Below are 20,594 nucleotides of genomic sequence, written 5' to 3'. Positions count from 1 at the left end.
GCCAGCAGACTGCTCCCTGTGGCATGGGTAAGGGGAAACCTCCTGGGTGCACTGGGAGCTGGGTAAAGCAAAAGCAGGCTTGGCAGTAGCAGGGACCATAAAGGGAGTGTTAAAGGAGGAGATGGTGCATGAATCACTTCACCAAACCCTGGAGGGTTCTGCAAGCGCCCAACACCAACCCCTGGTCCCCCCTCTCCTGTGCAGGTCCGTGTCTCCTCTCCCAAACCTTTATCCTTTCCTCATGGTCAGGACTTGGGGCAAGGGTGTCACCATCAGCTTTTCATGGGGTGGACCCTGCAGACCTCACTGAGCCTGACAGCTGCTTTTGGGGGGACATGGGTGTTCCCTGAGGGCTGCAGGCTGATGACAGCAGGGCAGGCTCCTTGCAGGAGGAGCCCATGTCCCAGAGGGACAAGCATTCCCTGAAACCCTTCACCTCCCATCCCACAAGAAGCTCCCAGGCCCAGGAAACATAACAAATGCTGTCCTAGCAGCATTCCCACACTGGGATCCCACTGCCTGCTCCCATCCTGCACAGGGACCAGCGCTGATCAACCCAGCTACCACACTGTTCTGGGTTTAAACCACAACACACATGCAGTGCCCACTGCCTTCTTCCACCTCCCTCTCCTAGGAACCCCGTCATCCCCCTCGCCTCCATGGCCATGGCATTGCTTCCCTGTGGTCCCCACTGGCAGTGGCAAGTGCAAGGAGGGAAGGTTCCCAGCCTGGGCCCAGCACTGCTCTGCCCAATTAGTGCTGCCGGGTGACAGGCTGTGCTTGCGCTGTGCGATTAGCTGTGGAAATGCAAATCCGAGCTTCCTGCGCCGCAGCAGCTAACAAGATAATGAATATTTTCATCAGCTGCAGAGAATACAAACATCTGCACACACACAAATGTGCTGCCGGGGCCGGGGGGAGCGGGGAGCAGGGGCACAGGGGTGGGAGCAGCTCTGTAGCATCCCTCGCTGCCGGGGCAAAGGGAAGCCCTGCACCCCTGGCTGGTCCCCGAGCCCAGAAAAGCCTGTGGGTGATGCTCCATCAGCTTCATGCTGGTGTATCTCCAGCAGCAGTGCTTTGGCTCTGGATTGTGCCTGTGAGGTTTGGGGTACGTATCTGTGGTATCCACATCTCCCATGGCACCATGCTGGCTCTGCCCCCCTCACTGCCCATCTCTAGGGCTTGAGCTCCCCTTTGCAACATCAACTCACCAATGTGCATGGCTGTAAAGCCAGCTTTCAGGGCATGGACTGAGGTGAAAGATGCTTAATCCTACCCACACCAAGCACAGAACAAGCCTGAGAACCCCTAGTACTTTAAATACCTCCATTATTCACACCTCGACCAATGTATTTTAAACACCACCTCTTCCACCCTGGACCCCTGTGTTATCTTCAGAATATCGCCAGCACTAGATTTGCTTTTGTTTTTCCAGAAGAATACAAAAGAGCTCCCAACGCAGTGCAAAAGCACATGGCTGCAGGCTGTCAGAAACACCAGCTACAAGCTGCACAATCTGTTATCCTTTTTGGTGGGATGCTAACTTTGAAATGAAGCAGGGCTGATGTGTGCAGGATGGAGCGCTGTGCTAGTTGCATTAGTCATTATACACTGAATTGAGAGATTCTCAGTGCTTAGCCTGGCCAGTGAAGATGTGCTCAAAATACACAGCGCGTGTCTCTGTGCAACCTGTTGTGGGCTCTGAAAAGGGCTGGATGAACTCAAGAAAGCAGCTATGATGTCCTCGATGCAAGGTTGAGAGGTGGGAAAATGGGATTGAGGAAAAACAGCTCACATAGGGATCCTTTGGGGGCTGCAAAGCCATTGCCATTGGCGTTGCCACAGATGGGCATCAGGACATCTCTGCTTTGCAGGCAGCATCCCTAGCATGGCACAGACTGGGAACAGGGTAGGCAGCAGAGCACCACATCCCCTAAGAGCTCCACAGAGCTGCTAAACTACTAACAGCCCCCTTACCTGCTACTGAGGACAGAGGCTGGAGGCATTAGCCTGGCTTGGAAAGACATCATTGCTTCCAACTAGAATGTCTGAGCCTTCAGAGTTGTGAACAGGTAATAGAATTGCAGCAACAAATAATAAAAAGAGGAATGAAATGGAAGGCAGCCACTGGAAAAGAGATCCATCCATTATCCTGGCCTGAAGGGTAATAGGTAAACAAGGCGTCGGTGTCCCGGCTGGCACCCAGCTCACCAGCACAAGAATAATAAACAGTGCAATTATAACTTGTGTGCATGGAGCTTTCAGAGAGAGGGGGGTAAAAATAGGGAAAGAATCAATAGCACTAATTTAACTAGTTACAGACATTAAATTTGTGATGCCACGTCCTCACCCATGAGCTTCGAACCAGGAGGTATCACAAAGCCTCCACCAGCCTCTGACAGCCAGATGCAGTGGTGCTCAGCACAAGGCTGAGCACCCATCCCAGCCCCTGGCAGCACCCATGGTGGGGGGAGACACGGGGTGCAGCCTCCCTCAGTGAAGGGGGAGCAATGGGGGAGACACAGGGTGCAGCCTCCTCCAGTGCAGGGGGAGCGATGGGGATGTTTCCCAAAGCAGCCCCGCGGCAGGGATGGTGCTGAGCTGTCAGCTCCCCCCGCGCCGCCACCATCATGCTGGTTTATTAAGGGTTGAGAAGCAGCGAGGGGAAGAAGTGACAGATTTAAAATTAACTTGCCAAACTCCCCATCAATATTATGACAATTCCCTGCATCAGTTCCACGACCCAGCGTGCGCCTGACAGCACGGCTGTGTGCAGGCAGAGCCGCTGCCGCGCTGGGGCCAGCGGGCATCCAGCCCTCCCCACAGCACCCCGGCCTCCTCAGGGCTGTGCTCAGCACTTCCAACACACCCTGTGCCTTCCTCAAGGCTATGAGGAAGCAGCAGCACTGTTTGAATGGTGCAGATGCACAGAATGGCATCCTCCAAGGACTGGGTCGCAGAGCGAAGGGTGCTCAGCGTGGCAGCCCTGCACCCTCCAAAGCCATCCTCCTTGATTATGGAAAGGGGAAAACACTTGGTGCTCAGCAGGGGTTTTGCAGTGAGGTTGTGCCAACACAAATCCTCTCCCCGCTCCAGCCACAAAACCATTTTGGCTGCTTATCTGCCCCCAACACCCAGAAACTCTCTGGATTCACTGCATCTCTAATGGGAGGGAATCAAATGGGAGCTGTGGATGAGTGAGGTGCTCTCCATGTCTGGGGATTATGCTAAGCTAGAGCAAGAGCTGGGATGAGAGGCAGAGCCAGAGGTAGGGATGGGAAGGGACCCCAATTAGGGCAGACGGCTGCTCCCTGGGGAGTGCTCTTATATCCCGTTTGCCGTGCAGTAATAATCCAGCAAATAAAGTTGGCTCTACAGGTAGTAATTTGGGATTTCTCCATATTAATGGCATAAAAGCAACAGTCTGAAACTGCAAACAGCTTTTAAACAAAACATTTCTATTCCCTCATGACAAAGAGGAGGCACAAAACAGATAAGGAATGAATAAGCAACCCATTTGTAAAATAATCCCTGGGTGATTTGGGGATAGTGAGGAGTTGGGGCTCTGCCCCTCCATGAGGCAGGGGTGGGAAATCACTCTAATCTAGTCTTTAGTGAGCTGGATCCAGTGCTGAGCCTCCCGTGCAGACCGAGAGGTGTGACTGGAAGAGATCAGCTCCAATCCCATCTATTTATTAACATCACACAGCATTCCACCAGAAAGAACCTATTTAGCAAAAAGAGATGGATGCCCAGAAGGCAGCGGCTCTGAATGTGCTCTTGGCTCAACAGTGGAAGGAGCAAGGTGGGGTTCTGGTGTGTGATGAAAGATCCCTCCTCTGCCCCCACCAAAGCACCCGAGAGGGACATGCAGGAGAAGCATCACCAGAGAAGTGCTTTGATTTAAATCCTTGCAATAAAACAGCAGCAGCAGCAATGATGTGGTGCACTCCTCCAAGCTGAAGCCTTGATGCTGGCTTGTCCAACAGGTGAGTTGAGCACCCCAACTACCACAGTGATAACTAGTGGTTCTCAAACCACTTCAGTACAGAAAGAGCTGTCACAGAGCTCATGACATCTCGAGCTGAGCTGCTGTGGTGCTCACGTCCTGCTGGGTTGTCACTGATGGATGGGGAAAGGGCTCTTGGCACCCACACAAAGGGACGTGCAAGCAGGGACAGGCTCTATGTAACACAACAAGGTGCCACACCAGTGCTGGTGTATGTATAGAGCACATATAGTGCATGCAGTATGAACTGGCTGACTGTTGCCCATCCCTGTTGTGGGTACATCGGTCACAGCAGCCAGTATTTGCTTCCTCCATCCTTCCCTTGGGCATTACCATCTCCTCAGTCTTGCCACTAAACTGCTTGGGTGCTGCTTGGCCCCTCAGATAAAATGATGCGGGTTAAAGGAGAAAACCAAAATCTGATACAGCACTGACTAGAACCAAGAGGCTGGTCTGAGGTCTCGCACCTCCGAAGCTATACAGCTCTCCTACTACCAGCCTGGTGTGCTGCATGCTGACGTCAAACACCATCCTCATGCTACATCCTAAAGGTACCTGCTGCACATCCCCATCCCCTCGAGCTGACCAGACACAATAAGGCCATCAGTGTTACACCAGCTACATCCCGGTGCCATGCCAAGCCATGACTGGGAAGACCTTTATAAGAGCACATAGTGATAGGACAAGGGGGAATGGCTTTAGCTAAAGCACTGAAGAGGCCCAGCACAACACACACCCAGCTGTGTGATGGAGGTGCACCTCCATCGAGGAATCTTCCTGTTTCACTCACTATAACATGATGTAAAAAGGTTGTGGAGAAGGGAGCAGGAGCTAAGACACTCCCATGGGAGATGGTGCTGAGGGAGCCCATGGGAACTGAACCCTACATGCACTACAAGAGCATGTAGTGATAGGACAAGGGGGAATGGTTTTAAACTTAAATAGGGGAGACTGATATTAGATATAAGGCAGAAGTTCTTCCCTGTGAGGGTGCTGAGGCGCTGGCACAGGGTGCCCAGAGAAGCTGTGGCTGCCCCATCCCTGGCAGTGTTCAAGGCCAGGTTGGACACAGGGGCTTGGAGCAACCTGCTCTAGTGGAAGGTGTCCCTGCCCGTGGCAGGGGGGTTGGAGCTGGATGAGCTTTAAGGTCCTTCCAAACCAAACCAGTCTGGGATTCTGGGATTCTATGACCACGCAACCATGAGAAGGGTAGAGACTAATCAGTGTTGCAGACTTGGTGACAAAGAGACCACCCCCGTGGGATGGAAATACTGGTAACTGGTAGGTGTTGCCCAGGCCAGGGTCCATGAGACAGCCTTTCTCAGCACAAAGGCTTCCTCCCAACCCCATGCTGACATGCATGGCAAATTGAGAATATCCTATTTATTAAAGACACTGAAGATGCGGCAACATGGGAAGCAGACACCATTCAACTGACTGTCACATCTGCATAGCTAAAGGATCCCAGCAGTTCTAAATCCCTCTAAAATACTCAGCCCCTTGTTCTGATAGCAGGTTCTTGCTCCTACTTTGCAGAAACAGGCTTTTAATCCCTGGTATTAGGCAGCTTCCTGCTATGTTTCAAATGCACCAAATTAAGGGCTTCTCTAACAGCTGGTGTCTTAATGCTCAGAGAGGTTCTTGAATATCTATGAAAATCAGAGGCAAATTACATCTTTTAGTTAATAATTTCTTCTCCATTAACCTCCTTCTCTCCCCTTGTTATGGGATGATGTAATGGTGCTTCTACAGCGTAACCCTCCGACACACCGAGCAGCCTGGCTGCAGGGAAGGACACTGCATGGGGTGAATTGAGCTCTTCTCATCACTGCCTGGCACTTTTGGATCCAACAGGCTGCATTCCAATGGGAAAGGTCAGCCATGCCGACCTTCCAGGCTGCTGAAAGCATTTGTGAAGCAAAACATGCTCCGAGCTCTGCCGAGCCAGTGCATCGTACACTGGAGCCTGCAACACGTGGACATGCTTTGAAGGTTGCTCTTGTTTCAGACCCGCTTTCTCCTGCCCCTTCTAGCTTTAAACCAGGGACTAGTTGCCCAACTGATGCTGGGCAGTGAAAACCTTGTTTGTGACGGTGAGGTTGTGCAGAAGACCTGGCTTCCGCTGTACAGAGCCTCACTGGGAAATGCTTCCTCCCATTGCATGCATCATCATGCATCTCCCTGACTGGCCATGGGGAGAAGATAGATCACCAACAGCCCTGAAAACCTGTCAGCCAGAGGCCCAGGGGGTGCTTTGGGCTCTCATCCCTGGAAGATCCAATCCCAACACCATAGGTCTTTTATCCCAAGAGCAAAGAGGCCAAGGGCAGCTCCAGCAGGAACCGCTCCTGGTCCAGCCTGGGACTGCCCAAACCCACCATCCCCGGGGTGCCCTCAGATGGCATGACTTGGAGAAGCCACATCTACTAGGAGAAGATGCATCTCCCAGGATAAACCAGACCCACAGACAACCTTGCATGCTTCCCAGCTGGAATTTAGCCCTGAGGACAGGGACGTGTTTGCTTCCCGGCTGCCACAAAGCAGCCCTTAGATCCCAGCCCTGGCTGAGGCAGGGTAAAGATGGCTTTCAACCCTCCTGCTTTGCATTGCAAGCAAAGGGCAGGCTGTGGATGAGCTGGAGAGAAAACTGAAGTCTCTGTGAAAGGAAGTTTGGTGCTTAAGGACTGATGGCACAAGCTGGGGCTGGCCCTCATTCAGGAGCAGCCTGCTTGGGTCTGGCATTCCCAGGACAACACTTGGGGAGTGTTTGAAGCCCCCAGACTTGCCAGCTCATGGAAAATCTCAGCTCTGACGGACCTGCTGACGCTTGTAATGTGGGAGGGAGAGAAAGCAAAGAGGAGGCCACTGGGAAAATTGCCTCCGTGTGCTGTCAATTCTCACTTCAGCGAAGGCTGCGGCTCTGCTGGCTCCAAGCACTCTGCTGGCTGTGGCTTTCTGAGCGCCTCTGTGCTGGTGGAGCTCGTAATTCATCTGCCACGGAGATAGCAGAAGGCCAGAGTTCAGCGTGAATTCATTGCTAGGAAGGTTCTGCATTCAGCTGGGGAAAAGCGCCCAGAAAAACACCGTGGCCAGCAGTGATGAGCTCCCAGCTCCAGCTAAAATCAGAGGCAGCAATGGGGTCTTGGTGCCTTAACAGGAGAGAAACCTTCAGTCTGTCGAACTGGCAGACGCTGGTCAAGGAAGATTTGTGTCTGGGTGGGATGTTGGGCTGGATCCTCTCCTGCCTGTGATCAGTGCTGCTGCTTTGATCATAGGCCCACTTTGGTTTATACCCAACCAAAATGTGTCCGTATTCAGGAGAAGTGAAGAAAAATAGATAAATAACTCATTTTCCAGACTGAATTCGGCAGCTACCAGCAAGCTCTCCTCTGTGAGCACTGCAGCTCAGATCCTGCCCTCCCTACCATGCACATCTGACCCTCAGCACTCCTGACATACCCAGGATGCAGCTTGCAAACACCTCTGCTATCTGCTACTTGCACTCTGGTGGGGTATTCACCTTCAGCTTATGTTATTTCTTGTATATATGTACATATATATATATGTAACTGGAGACACTGAATAAAAACAGCTCTCACAGGTTAAAAACACGCCCAAGGAAATGCTCTTTCACCCTACACACAAGTAAATGGTGGAACTCATTGTCACAGGGTATCATGAAGATCAAAGACATTAGTGTTCAGGAAGACATGAGGCAACACTACCTGCAAAAGCCCAGTAAAGGCTATTAAACACTTGACAAGACACACACTGGCCCAGGAGGGTCTTGCTGCCTGCAGAAAGGATGAGCAAGTAGGAAAACCATGGATGGTTGCTGTCCTCTTGCTCTCTTCCCCTAGTGAACCTGTCAGAGATGCTGGCTCTGCACCAACAGACCTTGGTCCCATCTCACCATCCCAATGTTCCCAAAGCTAGGAGCAGAACCGGGCCATACCTGAAAGTCATCTGGAACACCTGCCCTTGGTTGACGTGCTGGGTCCTGTTGTTATAACCATGCAGCATCTCCCCAAAGAGGGTGTCGTTGAACTTGGCATCCGACTTCAGGCACTTGGGGCCCTCGCAGATGTCAGCCAGCATCAGGCAGGACTTCCCATCGGGGGCCAGCTTGTACTCCTCCACGCACCTGCAGAGTACCACAAGCTACATAGAATCACAGCCTGGTTTGGGTTGGAAGAGACCTTAAACCTGATCCAGTCCCAACCCCCTGCCATGGGCAGGGACGCCTACCTCTAGGCCAGGCGCAGAGCATGCCACCCCATAAGCCCTGCCATGGGATAAGTCTCTGATGAGCCCAGCCAAGCATCACCAACACCTACAGAGGCTCCCTGGGAAGGCACAGGGGTTACAGAGCCCATATCCTCTGCAGTGGCTCCATTGGGGGACCAGCACCCATTCTTTCTGCTGCAGCACAACCCTGTCTGCCTGCACCATGCTTTCTGCCTGGGAGCTACCCCCATACTGGGGAGTGGAGCTGAGCCTACTGCACATCTACTGCTCAACATCACCAACAGCCCCTTCCCACCCAGTGCAGTGCAGGTACAAGCATTCCCCAGGCAAGAGCAAAGCAAAATCAAGCTCCTGCCCTTTCTTCCACCCAGCAGTGCCCCCATGCAAGGAAACAGCTCCAGTGTGGCTGCTCCTTTGCTCTTTGGTCCCATTTTCAAGCACATTGTGGGTAAGATGCACATGCTCATCTTCTATAGACAGCAAGGGAAACTGAGGCAGGCAGCAGGGATGTGATTTAACTACAGACATCAGTGGCATCTTTTGCGTATGGGCTCATCCTGCCTCCGTGCCTTCTCTTCTCCTTCCTCCAGCCTTTTCTCCAGCATTGCAGCTCCCAGTTAACAAGGAAACCTCTATTTCCTGCCTGCCTCTTCCTCCCCGTACCCACGGCGCTCTGCTAACATCAATCCCACCTCCATGAGGCTTGTTCCCCTCTCTCATTCCTCTGCTGCATTTTACTGCTGCAAGTGAAACTCCCACCCGTCTGTCACATTTTCCCCTGCCTGTTCCCGTCGTGCAGCTCTGCCTGCAAAAGGGGTTATGAAAAACCAAGGGGGAAAGAGTCTCTGTCCTTGGGGATGGAAAACTGAAATGCAAATTCCCTGTGTGGGTGTGGATGGAGACCATGTGATGTCCCATGATTTTCCAGACCCTTCCCACTAAGGTTTCTGGTGCCCATATGGATTTCCAACCCCTTTGGCAGGCATGGTGCAATGTGCTCGCTCTCAGTGACTCAACTGCTCTGTGCTGCTAAACCACCATCAAAAAGAAGGTGATGTGGGGGAAAAACAACAAACCAGCAAAAAGGGATAAAAAGAGAGAAGCTGACATGGGCAGAGCTCCATGGGTTGCTCTTCCTCAGGTTGCAGACAGCAGCCAGGGATGCGGGAGATGCTGAACCTGCAGCATTGGGATTCGATGGATGCTCTTGGAGTTACTGTTTAGGAATTTGCTTCCTTGTGGGTATTTCCTGCCCAAAAGGGCTCCTTTTCCCCTCCTTTACCTTAATCTTTCCCACCGGGACGTGAAGTAGGTTCCTGCTTGGGCCCAAGGGCATGAACCCGCCAAGGGATGTGATGTGCAGAGCCCCAAGGCCGGGCAATGGATGGATGGGTGGCTGCAGCTGCACAGCATAAAGCCAGATAATCGCTGAGCTCCTTTTAGAACATACTGCAGCCAGGGAGATTTTCCTGAGAGAAAATGCTAAATTGTGTAGGATTATAGGATCTTGGCCAAAATCAGGGATGAAACACTATTTTAAGAGAGGCACAAGGGAGAGAGGAAAAAAAAAGTAGTGTTTTTTAAACAAATCCTCCACTTTCCCCCTCCAACACACAATGTACAATTTTTGGGTCCCTTCACAGTGAGTCACAGATCAAACTCTGCCGTCACACATGGGGGGAGAGGAGGAAGGTGCAGCTGCTCACAGTGCTCTGCGCACTCCCGTATGCTTTTGCCTGCAGGCAAACCAGGTGCCTCTATTCCCTGCTGGAAAGCAGCTCCATAAACAGCCTAAATTTTCTTGGGCACCCAAGAAAACCCTCTCTGGGCACATGAAAACCCTCTCTGGGCACGCTGGTTTGAGGATGGGTGGCACGGGAGGGTTGGCAGGGATGGAAAAGGACACAGGTCATCCAAGTGCTAGCAGGAGATGGAGCGCTGGAAGGGACTCACCCGCAGAACATGAAGATGGTGCTGGACGAGGGGTCGTGGGGCAGAGGGAGGGTCTGCTGGAGACAGAGCTGCTCGCAGCCGCCGTTGAAGCCATCCGAGCAGTCGATCCCTTTGGAATAGTCGTAGCAACCAGTGCCATCCTTCATGGGTCGGAGGTCCTCGGGGCACTGCAGTGAGAGATGGGATGTGGTAAGGTCCTCATCTACCCTGGAGCCACAGCCTGGTGGGTGCCTTCCTGGGGCAGAGCTCACCCAAGAATGACAGGACAAGGGGTGATGGGTTTAAACTGTAGCCGGGGAAGCTCAGGTTAGATATAAGGAAGCAGTTCTTCCCTGTGAGGGTGCTGAGGCGCTGGCACAGGGTGCCCAGAGAAGCTGTGGCTGCCTCATCCCTGGCAGTGTTCAAGGCCAGGTTGGACACAGGGGCTTGGAGCAACCTGCTCTAGTGAAGGTGTCCCTGCCCGTGGCAGGGGCTTGGAACTGGATGAGCTTCAAGGTCCCTTCCAACACAAACCAGTCTATGATTCTATGAGTGATGGACGGGACAGCCTCAAGGGCCGTGCATCACCTCACACAGCCTTTGGGGAAGGGGCAAGGGCCATGGGACAAGGACCACAGGGCATGGACATGGTGTGAAATGCCTCACTCCCCATCCTCCTTCTGGTGGAGGGTCAAATCCTCAAGGCAATAGAATTACACAGCAATGAAGCCTCTAGTCAGTGTGGAGTGAAGATGACAACCTGCTCCTTAACACAGAATCATAGAATGATTCAGACTGGAAAAGACCTTAAGATCATCTAGTTCCAGCTCCCTTCCATGGGCAGGAATGCCTCACACTAGACCATGCTGCAGAAACCCTCTCTGTTACCTGCTCCTCTGAGATGCAGAGAAGTCTGCTGCAACCCACAAAACCATCTCAGCACTACCCAGAAATCCATCTCAAGCCACGCCAGGGAACGTGGCCTTGGCATCATCTCCACAAGCATCTTGCTGCCTCCCACGGGAGGAGCCGGTGGTGGAGGCAGGATGGGGGAAGACAGGATCACAGCCCAGCTCATCAGTTTTCCATAGCCGAGGGAACCATGCTGATTCACAGAAGCTGGCGAGCTGGCGCTGGGTTTTAATTCCTGTTTCCCAGCTGGCTTTCCTTGTCCCAGAAGATAAAAGCCAGCAGGCAGCAAATGCCACCAATAAATTGTCACCCGGATTAAAGCATTATTGCACTTGTGTTATTTATCCCTTTTCGCCAAACACACACACAAACACCAACGAAAAGGCCAGTCCTTGAAAAAATACATAAATCTTGTCTAGGAGCAGCTCGCAATTAAAAATGCATTATGGAATTCCTTGAAGATGAGTTAGACTGGAGCTTGTACAGGTAGTGATGGAGGCAGGTTATAAATGGCCTCTGTCAAGCAGAAGAAAGGTTATAAAGCCACTATACTTTGTGGTTAAAAAAGAAAATCAATTTTCCATGTGAGCAAAATGCTGTACGTATTAATATATAAGTTCAGGATGCTCTGGACCCTGCTTCCAACACCAGCAATGTTCTCATGGGACTCGCTCTTAGCTACTCAAGGAGCAAACTGCCCACATGGGACAGCAAAGATGTTTTAGGGAGCCCTGACCCACCCCATCCAAGCAATGAGAAGTTTCTCTCCACCTCCTAGAAACCTGGTGCCATTTCCCTACGGCAGCAGCATCAACGCTGTTTCTGCCCTGTCTTTGTGATGTCTCAGGCATCTCCATGCCCAGCATCCCTCAGACACCTCACTGGCTTCATGCCCTCTGCTCTGAAGCTCAGGTGGACCATGCAAACCTCAGCACCTTCCCTGGATAAGGTGGGAAGGGGAGGCAAGGGAAGGCTGAGAGGCGTGAGGCTTTTCTAGCCAAAGGATATTGGCAGAAAAGGGCCTTGGAACAGGATGCTGCCTGTCTCTGCGGAGCAGGCAGGGCACAGGCAGAGCCGCAGAGGGACAGCTTGGGGAACAGTAAGCCTGCCTAGGCATGAAGCAGCAGCAGACATGGGAGCAGGAAGCTTTCGAGCTGCATACACAGAATAAATACTAAGGAGGAGAGGACACTTGGAACAATCTGTGCTTTTCACCGCCGAGCTGCCTGGGAAACAGGATCAGCATAAGTGTGTGTGTGAATCCACAGCTACAACACTCCTCTCCTGTGGTCTCCTCCACATCTGCTGGCCCTGCTGTAAGAATGAGGGCTGTGCAAATTGGCAGCAGCACATCTCCCTGGAGGACACGGAGGGCTGACTGCAAACAGCATCTTCCGCTCCACGGCACCGCATCCGCCTCGCTGCTGCTCCCCCCATGCCCACGGGGATGGGGAGGTCTGGGATTCTGCCCAAGTCCTCTCTGGAGCTCCCGAGGGATCCTCCAGGGTGCTGAAGGCAACTGGATGGGATTTCAAGTCAGCAGGAGCTACAGGATCACAGCCAGAGGATCAGCCACTGCTCTTCTGAGCCGTCATTTGGAACTCTCACCCTGGCACTGATCCATGTGCTGAGCTCAGCGTCTTCCCCACCTCGCAGAGGAAGATGATGGCTTTTTCCCCAGGACTTAGCCCCACTCTGCTCGAGGCCACCCTTGGGATATTCCTCCAGTTTGGGCTTTTAATCATCACAAAACATGTTTCCTTTCTGTTTGTAATTATGCATCTTAATACACATTAATTATGGCAGGCAAATAGCTCAGCACAATATTTGCAGAAGAAAGTATCCCCAACACATCCAGCCCTGGCTCGGCACAGAGCCGGCTCTCCAGCTGCTGTGTTGCAGCAAGAAGCTCTCCAGGGACAGAAAGCTTTGGGAACACAAAGCAGGGACATAAGGAAGTGTCCCTGCTTGGTAGGGCTAAGGGGGGACAAAGATGCTGGGGAAAACAAGGGAACTGGTGAGCCCCATGATTAGTGCTAGGCAGGAAAACCAACAGGCAGATGGCAGGAAAGGCAAGAGCCTCAGCACGAAGGGGTTTGCAGGGATGAATATAGATGGAGCACTACTGGGCACAAGAAAACTCTGTTACAGATCTCACTGCCCCTGGAGCAGAGGATTTGCCATCAGGGTGTCACACAGAGCAGGGGAAAAACTAGAGCCCATTTGGGTACAACTATGTTCTTGCCCACAGTAGTTAGAAATGAGGCAGGAAAAAGCCAACTTGTGCTAATCCCAACTCCCTGGGCTGTGCTGAAGGGTCAATCTGGGCTCCCAGGTGGGCTTAACAAAACCAGTGCTCACTCAGCTTTCACTGGGCTTGTATAAAGGACCAGAACTGTTATTGCTGTCATTGATTTGTCTGGCTCAGGCAGCAAAAAACCAATAATTACAGTGAGTTTTAATCAATCCCCCATCAATTCAGCTGCAGTTCCATTTGTGATCTGCCTTGGCAGTGACACAGGATGGGGGGCTGTGTAGGGAAAATGATTAGAAAATCAATAAGCAACTCAATCAATAACTCCATCTGGGCGATCATGGGTGACACATCCTTCCCTGATGGGTGGAAAGCCTGTGAGACATGGTACCGACAACCTCTGCCCACCCCTCATCCAGGTACAGGATGGATCCATTTATCCAGGGAGGCAAAAGGATCCTACGAACCATTAGACAGCAATTCAAAAGAAAAAGCTGTTTGTGGTTTCTCACGTTAGACCTGCACTGCTTGGGAACTCGCTTCAAACTCCCAGAGCATCCTTCATCCACAAATCTGACAAGCAAAACTGCCTCAGAGCTTGGGAAGAGGGTCTGGTATTAATCCACGTTACAGAGAGGAAGAGGGAGGTAAGAGTATACTCCAGCTCATGCTCTGCTCTGAAAAGCCAGGGAGAAGCTGTTACCACACAAATGTAATTCCATCACCTTGCAAATCCACTCCGTCTGCACAGGAGTGAATTGGTTTCTCTGTGACAACGGCCAGCCCTGAAAATTGCTCTTGGGATTGGAAAAGAAAACTTAGTTTCTTCTCTTCTTGCGCATTAGCACTGATAATAGAGATCCTGCACGCCCAACGTGAGCCACAGCCACAATAACCAAACCCTGCTGCTTCTGAAGGAGGAACCACTGGCAGCTCGCTGGGGTTTGGCTGAGGGAATGGCTGGGAACTGGCTCGTCCTCGCCCCACCACACTGGGCAGAGCACCAAGTTCTTTCTTTTTGTGATGGCAGTCAGCACACGGACTCTGGGTACGCACAGAGAATGGATATGCTGAATAACAGAGTGCTCTTTTTATCTGGGTTTTGGAGAAATGGGCTTTTTTCCCCTTTTAAATGACATCTCCAAGGTGATATGGAGCGGCAGAGCTGGCAGGACCCACTGCATCCTTCAGATGTCACCAGAGCCGGTATCACTGATGCACAGTACTATGGTTTGGAACCGGATGGGGTGCCCGTGCCCACCACTGCCACCCTGGCACAGTGTGTGGCACCGTGTCAGCATGTGGCCTCCTGCCACCAGGACACAGCACAGCAACTCTGCCCACCACCACCATCCTCAGCACAGCCAGAGCAGACACAGTGGGAAGAGAATCATAGAATCCCAGCCTGGTTTGGGTTGGGTTGGAAGGGACCTTAAAGCTCATCTATTTCCAACTCCCTGCCACAGGCAGTGACACCTTCCACTAGAGCAGGTTGCTCAAGTGGAAAGGAAAGAAGCATCCACTGAAACCTGTACAAGCTTGTGTGTGAGGAAAACAAGTATCTGAATCAGTCCCTTCTTGTGCTAGGAAAGGAAAGGGGCCTTTGCTCACTTTCTCATTTACAAAGCTCATTAGCAGCGAGATGGGTGAGGGGATCACTGAAAATAAAGTGTCGTTACTGACATGGATCCCCCAGATGAGAGCACATCAGCTCTCCATCTGAGCTGCCTGCCAGGGTTTCCCACCTCAGCTCCTCTCTTCCGTCAAGTGAAAAAAAAAAAAGAATATTTAATAAAGTGTTTCTATAGAGACTAAACTGCCCTTGTCATTATTCTGCTGTTTTCTCAACAATAGCTGCCTTTTTGTCTGGGACTTCTGCACCAGGGTGTCGGAAATGATGCTCAGACAAGCCTGCTCCTGGTGCTGCTCTGGGTACCACACACTAATGTCTGGGTGCACCCAGAGGTGAGACCCTGGCCGCATACCCAGCACAGCTTCCCAGCTGCATTCCCATCACTAAAGGCCCTCACAAACCCCATTTTGTGCCGAGGCATCATCACTCCTCACCCGGGAACCTCTTCAGCATGAGACAAAAACATTCATCTGAAGCACTGCTGAGGTACAAGCAAGTGTCAGCAGTTTAATGAGCTCCAAACTATACACTAGCATGTATTTATTTGCTTGTTGGAGTTCAGAACTGATACAAATGCAGTTGTTGGAGCTCATAAATGATACAAATGCAGTAAACTCCTCTGTGTCCATATATATACATACACGCACACACGCATAGATATATATATATATTTGGACAACTTCAGCCTTCGCTTTCCTGGCTCAGAAGGTCCCAGTGATCAACACTCCTCAGCAGCAGCAGGACCAGAGTCTGGCTGCACACAGCCTGGGCTCTATGGGTGAGATTTATCCCTCCTCTCCTAACGTTACACCACAAAACTGATCACCAAAGCACCCATCGGCTCCAGGCCATCTCTCTCCAGGGCCACCAGTGCCTGAGGGCAGCGATGTCCTCACCACCCACCTCCCCGACACCCAGCTGTGGGGAGCATCCTTCCCCGAGGGAAACATTACAACTGCTTTCTGAAATAACAGTCATTATCTTCCCACTCTTCCCTCCTCCTCCCCACTTTTCCCCTGCTTCCTTTTCCCTTTCAAGATCATCAATCATTATTTTAGCCTCAGAAAAATCAAACCCATCTGTTTGCAGGGCTCCCAAGCACACAATGCGATAGCTCACGCTCCTCAGCTCGGTGCCCCCGTGACAGTGGGCTGGGGCTTCCATGGAGGAGACCAAAGCTTGGGCAATGAGGCACCATCTCCTTGCCTCCAGCCACTGCACATCTCCCATGTGGACCCTCCTGGGCAAGTCACCATGTGTATGTTTGCCTCTCAATTCAAAGCGGGATGGGCTTGTTTCAAGCAGTTGGTGGGATGCTTGAACAGATATAAGTGTTCAGAGCTCCTGGAGCATGGTAATCAAGCCAGTGGAAAACCATACAGCTTCCCTTCCAGAAGACAACAACAGCCCATTTAGAGGTGTTTCAGCATCTCCTTCACATCAGAGCATCCGCCTTCCAAGTCACAGCAGAGGCTGGCACCTCCAAAAACCTTCAGGAGATCAGAAATTCAACTCCTGCTCCACCTGACGTCCAGGTGGATGACAACACGACACACCAAACCCTATGATCCAAACCAAACCCAGTTGTGACCACAACACATGAAGCATCCCAGTCTGTCGGGGAGCAGAGGGGCAAGGGCCAGCCAAGCCCTTTGAGGAACACCACTGGAAAGCCAACACTGGAGCAAAGGGGGCTTTTATCACCCAAACTACTTCCTGCCAGGCACAAACAGAGACCTCCAGCTCACCTCAGTGCTTCCTGAGCTATTCCACTTGCTTTTAAATCTGGCCGTCACCTGCTGACATGATACAAACCCCTTCTGCAGCACTGAAAGCAAAGGCAGGCAGGTGGTGTGCTCCCCGCCACGGCCGGCTATCAACCACAGCAGCTTTCACCGTTCTTTACTTGTCTCTCATCCTCAAATCCCATTTTCATCCCAGGTAAATGAGATAAATCCAAACCCACAGGCTCTTGGGGAGGGGACTTGCTGCTTCCAACCATAACATGAACAGGGAGTCATCTTCTGCTTCAGGGAGCCAGCCAAACTTTACAGGGATTAGAGGGGAACTGTTCCCTCCCTATCTCCCTCCCGTGCTTGAGCATCCCTAACAAAATTAGTTAGGTGCCTTGTAAGGATGAGTTTTTATTTTTCAATGAACAATTGTCTGTCAGAAAAATGCAGATTTGATGAAGCTTAAGTGCTTTGTGGGATTCCATCAATTACAGCTCAAAATTCATTGGGAAATTAGGAGAGCGTTTCATTTTGACAAGGTTGAAATGGTTTGCTTTTCACTGCCTAATTTCGTTTTTATTTCAGGCTCTACAGTGCGATAACGCAATATGTGACATAAAGTTCCAGATGATAATGTTGGAGTTAAACATTTCTCCCTCCTTCATAGGAAGGAGATGCTTTGAACCAAAAGATTTTGGAGTTTTCATATATGTGAGGGATTTCTCCCTCCCAAACACCCAGTTTCCCCCCAGGAATATCAGTTCTCAGCACCATCCACTTCATTTTGAAGTACAACCCACTCCCCATGGTCCCTAAGCCACCCCGGGTGACTTGTGCTGGAAGGAGGAGATGGGAGCAACTGTTCTTCTCCTTCACTTCTAATCCTATTTCTCCCTGAACAGTTACTCTCTTAAATGAAGCCATTTCCCTGCCCCGCTCTGCAGCAGCCAAGGAACAGTCCGTCATTTGGATGTGGAAAAGAGCAAAAGAAAAGGATTAGCTCCAGACAAGCTGCATTAAGGTCAGATGCCTGTGTGGACCATGCCAAATTCCTCCTCCTTCTATATCTGTAAAGGCTGAGACCAACTCCACACCAGTGTCACCATGGGCCACAACTTCATTAAGAGACTCTCTGGTAGATGCTCTCCCTTCTGCATACTGCTGAGCCCAAGAAACACCCCTGCCTAATGGGCTGACCCTGTGATCATGGAAAAGAAGAGTTCAGACAGTCTTTGAAGGCAAAATATACTTTTATCTCACTCAACTTAGAAATAAATCTGTGTTAGAGGAACCTCAGCCTGAGAGCAGGGTGATCAGCAGCAGGATTTCATGTCTGTGCAGAACAGCAGCACCCGCTGCCCGGGCTTGGTGGGCTCTCCTATCTCTTCCTGACACCTCTCCCAAGGTGGGATGAAGCCAATATCGTTGGCTTCCATGGCACAAATCACTCTCTGCTGACCTAAAAGACTAACTCACCAACATCTGCAGGCATCACCCCTCTTATTCCCTTGAGGCTGCAATCCTGCCTTGCTGGGGCTCACAAACAGGCATGACCATGGGGCAGCAGATGCAAGCAACCTCCTTCTCCCTGGGTAGATGAGAGGACTGGCATCAGTGAGTGAAGCCATACTGAGAGACAGGTGGGGAAACCTGAATTAAAGCGATTTTACAGGTGTTTCCTTCAGTCCCTCAGGGCCAATTCACAGGTTTTCATCTCAAATTATAAATCACCAACACATGAGGGTTAAGCACTTCCCCTCCTTCAGCATCCTCCCTCCGGGCTGAGCAGCTACTGCTGTGCCAGTAGAAGGGAGCAGCAATATATATTCCTTTACTGGCAATAATCTGATTTATTCCTCCAGCACAGTTAATCCTGGTTTGCTGTGATCCCTGCAAGATGGTACGGAACACACACTGGACTCACTGTGCAGAGAGGAGCCACCAGGTTTAGAAAAGCTTGCTGGGATTTTGTTTTCTTGGGATATCCCCCAGACCCAACAGCAATTCTAGGCTACAACAAGGAAAAGCAGCACAGAAATAGGTTTTCTAGATCTTGGGGATTGCGTTGTTATGTTGCAAGGTGGGACTTAGAGACAAGGCTCCAGTTAGTAATGCCAAGGTCTTTGCAAGGTTGCAGCTTATCCTTCTTAAAGGTATCCAAATGAAAAAGGCCTCCGATAAGAAAAGAACTGCAGGAAGCCTTTAGGCACTAATGCCATCTACTGGGTACCCGTAAAAATAACACAAAAGCCATGAGATGAGGGGGAAAAAAGAGCCCATCCCATGGGAAGCATGGGATGGAAGTTGGGGACCGCACTGCAGAGTCTTTGGGGTCTTCTAGGTGAGACCTCGCAATGTAACTAAGCAAAGCGACATCCTCTTTTCTCCTTCCTAAGCCCCATAAGAGAGTCCTCAGAGAGGCTCCACCATGAGCTGCATCAAACCACCCTCCACCTTTTAACCAAGTCCTTTTACAGCCAAACAATTAGGTAATGGCAGAGCCCACGCCGCTAAAGAGCCCAAAGATAAATGCATCCCCAGTCCTCACAGAATTACTGGAAGCTGTACTAAAGGCCCGAAGAAGCTGGTAACAGACGATGATTATATATAAAAGGAATAAGAAATCTTTGAGATTTGTGCTGCTCCCTGGTTGAGATGCTGGGCTCCAGCTCTGCTGTGTATTAATTGCTTACAAGGCTGCATGTATATTTTATGCTCAGTACCTGCCTGGAACATTTGTTGGATTTAGCCTTGATTGATGAACCACTGATGATGTACTTCTGTGGTCCTCAGCAAATTAATACGCTGTTGACTGGTAAAGATTAACAACATGTCATGATTTGCAAAACAGTGTCCAGAGTAAAGCTGGAGCAAACCTAGTGCTAAAATTAGTAGGCAAATGCTCCCTGAACTCCATAAAAAGGGGAGAGCTTAATTAAATTACATCCCGATGTTGCCCACAGCACTTACCAAATTGGCAAATGGAGTTCACAGCAGTTCAGCTCTAAAACTAACTGACAGCCCCACAACGACCCCATCCCTGCTCGCACTGGAAGCGCGACTTGCACCCAGCAGACTCCAGGAGCAGGGTCGGGATGAGGAAGGGATGTATTACACAGTGCAGAAGGTGCTGCAAGGTCACACGTTGGGGATGCAGCAAGCTCCAGAAGTCAGCTCCCATCACCTGCAGCCTCACTTTATACCGTGAGCATGGACAGGTCAGGGGCAGCACTGCCTGCCCACCCATTAGGCTTTTCCCCAGACAATGGCCATGGACCATGGTCAGAAACATGGGACAGTATCCTCCAGACCTCTGTTCCCCATTGCTGGGGACCTACAAGCAGGTGGTGAGTGTAAAACAGGGTTGGGAGAGCTGGAGCACTGTGCCTCTGGTGTCAGTCCCATGGGAAGCAGGGAGAGATGTGAACTGGAGGTGGGATGCAGCAGCCATCGCCAAACAAACCCCAGGGAGCTCAGCTCTGCTGTCCTCAGCCTGCAGCTGAGAATGAGGAACTGAGGGGGCTTCACCCCCACAACTGGGGGTTGTGGAGAGGGGCAGAGCAGCCTCATGTTCCTGCAGCGAGCAGAAAAAGAGAAGAGCAGAGGGAGGAGAGACGAGCATCTCTGCAGCCATCTCCTGTCCCCATGGGATGCATGGCCCTGGGAGCAGGAGGACATGGGATCCTGTGGTCCCCATGTGCCCCTCTTACCCATGGCTCCTAGAGAGGGGACATACTCCAGGAGAATGGCTCCTGCTGCTTCTCCATCCTCCCCTGATGCCTGCTGTATATGGTTTATCCTCTGCATAAAGCCTCAGTTGGGCATTAAAGAACAGGGGGTTATTCTCCCTGAGTGACACAGTTTTCAATTTCC

General features: G+C 51.2%; 1 protein-coding gene across 3 annotated transcripts in view; it reads right to left on the bottom strand.

The window, feature by feature from the left end:
* The window catches only part of ASTN2 (astrotactin 2), a 351,114-nt gene that overhangs the window by 133,651 nt on the left and 196,869 nt on the right, over positions 1 to 20,594 (bottom strand). For all 3 annotated transcript variants that reach the window (XM_030507189.1, XM_030507188.1, XM_030507190.1), the window contains 2 exons: positions 10,211 to 10,377; positions 7,965 to 8,153 (listed from right to left, as the gene is read on the bottom strand). In XM_030507189.1, coding sequence (XP_030363049.1) covers positions 7,965 to 8,153; positions 10,211 to 10,377 — 356 coding nt within the window. The remainder of the gene's footprint in view (positions 1 to 7,964; positions 8,154 to 10,210; positions 10,378 to 20,594) is intronic.

The sequence above is a fragment of the Strigops habroptila genome, chromosome 15 (genome assembly GCF_004027225.2).
Source record: "Strigops habroptila isolate Jane chromosome 15, bStrHab1.2.pri, whole genome shotgun sequence".
NCBI lineage: Eukaryota > Metazoa > Chordata > Aves > Psittaciformes > Psittacidae > Strigops > Strigops habroptila.
The sequence above is the reverse complement of the archived record's forward strand: the minus strand, read 5'-3'. Positions and strand labels throughout refer to the sequence as shown.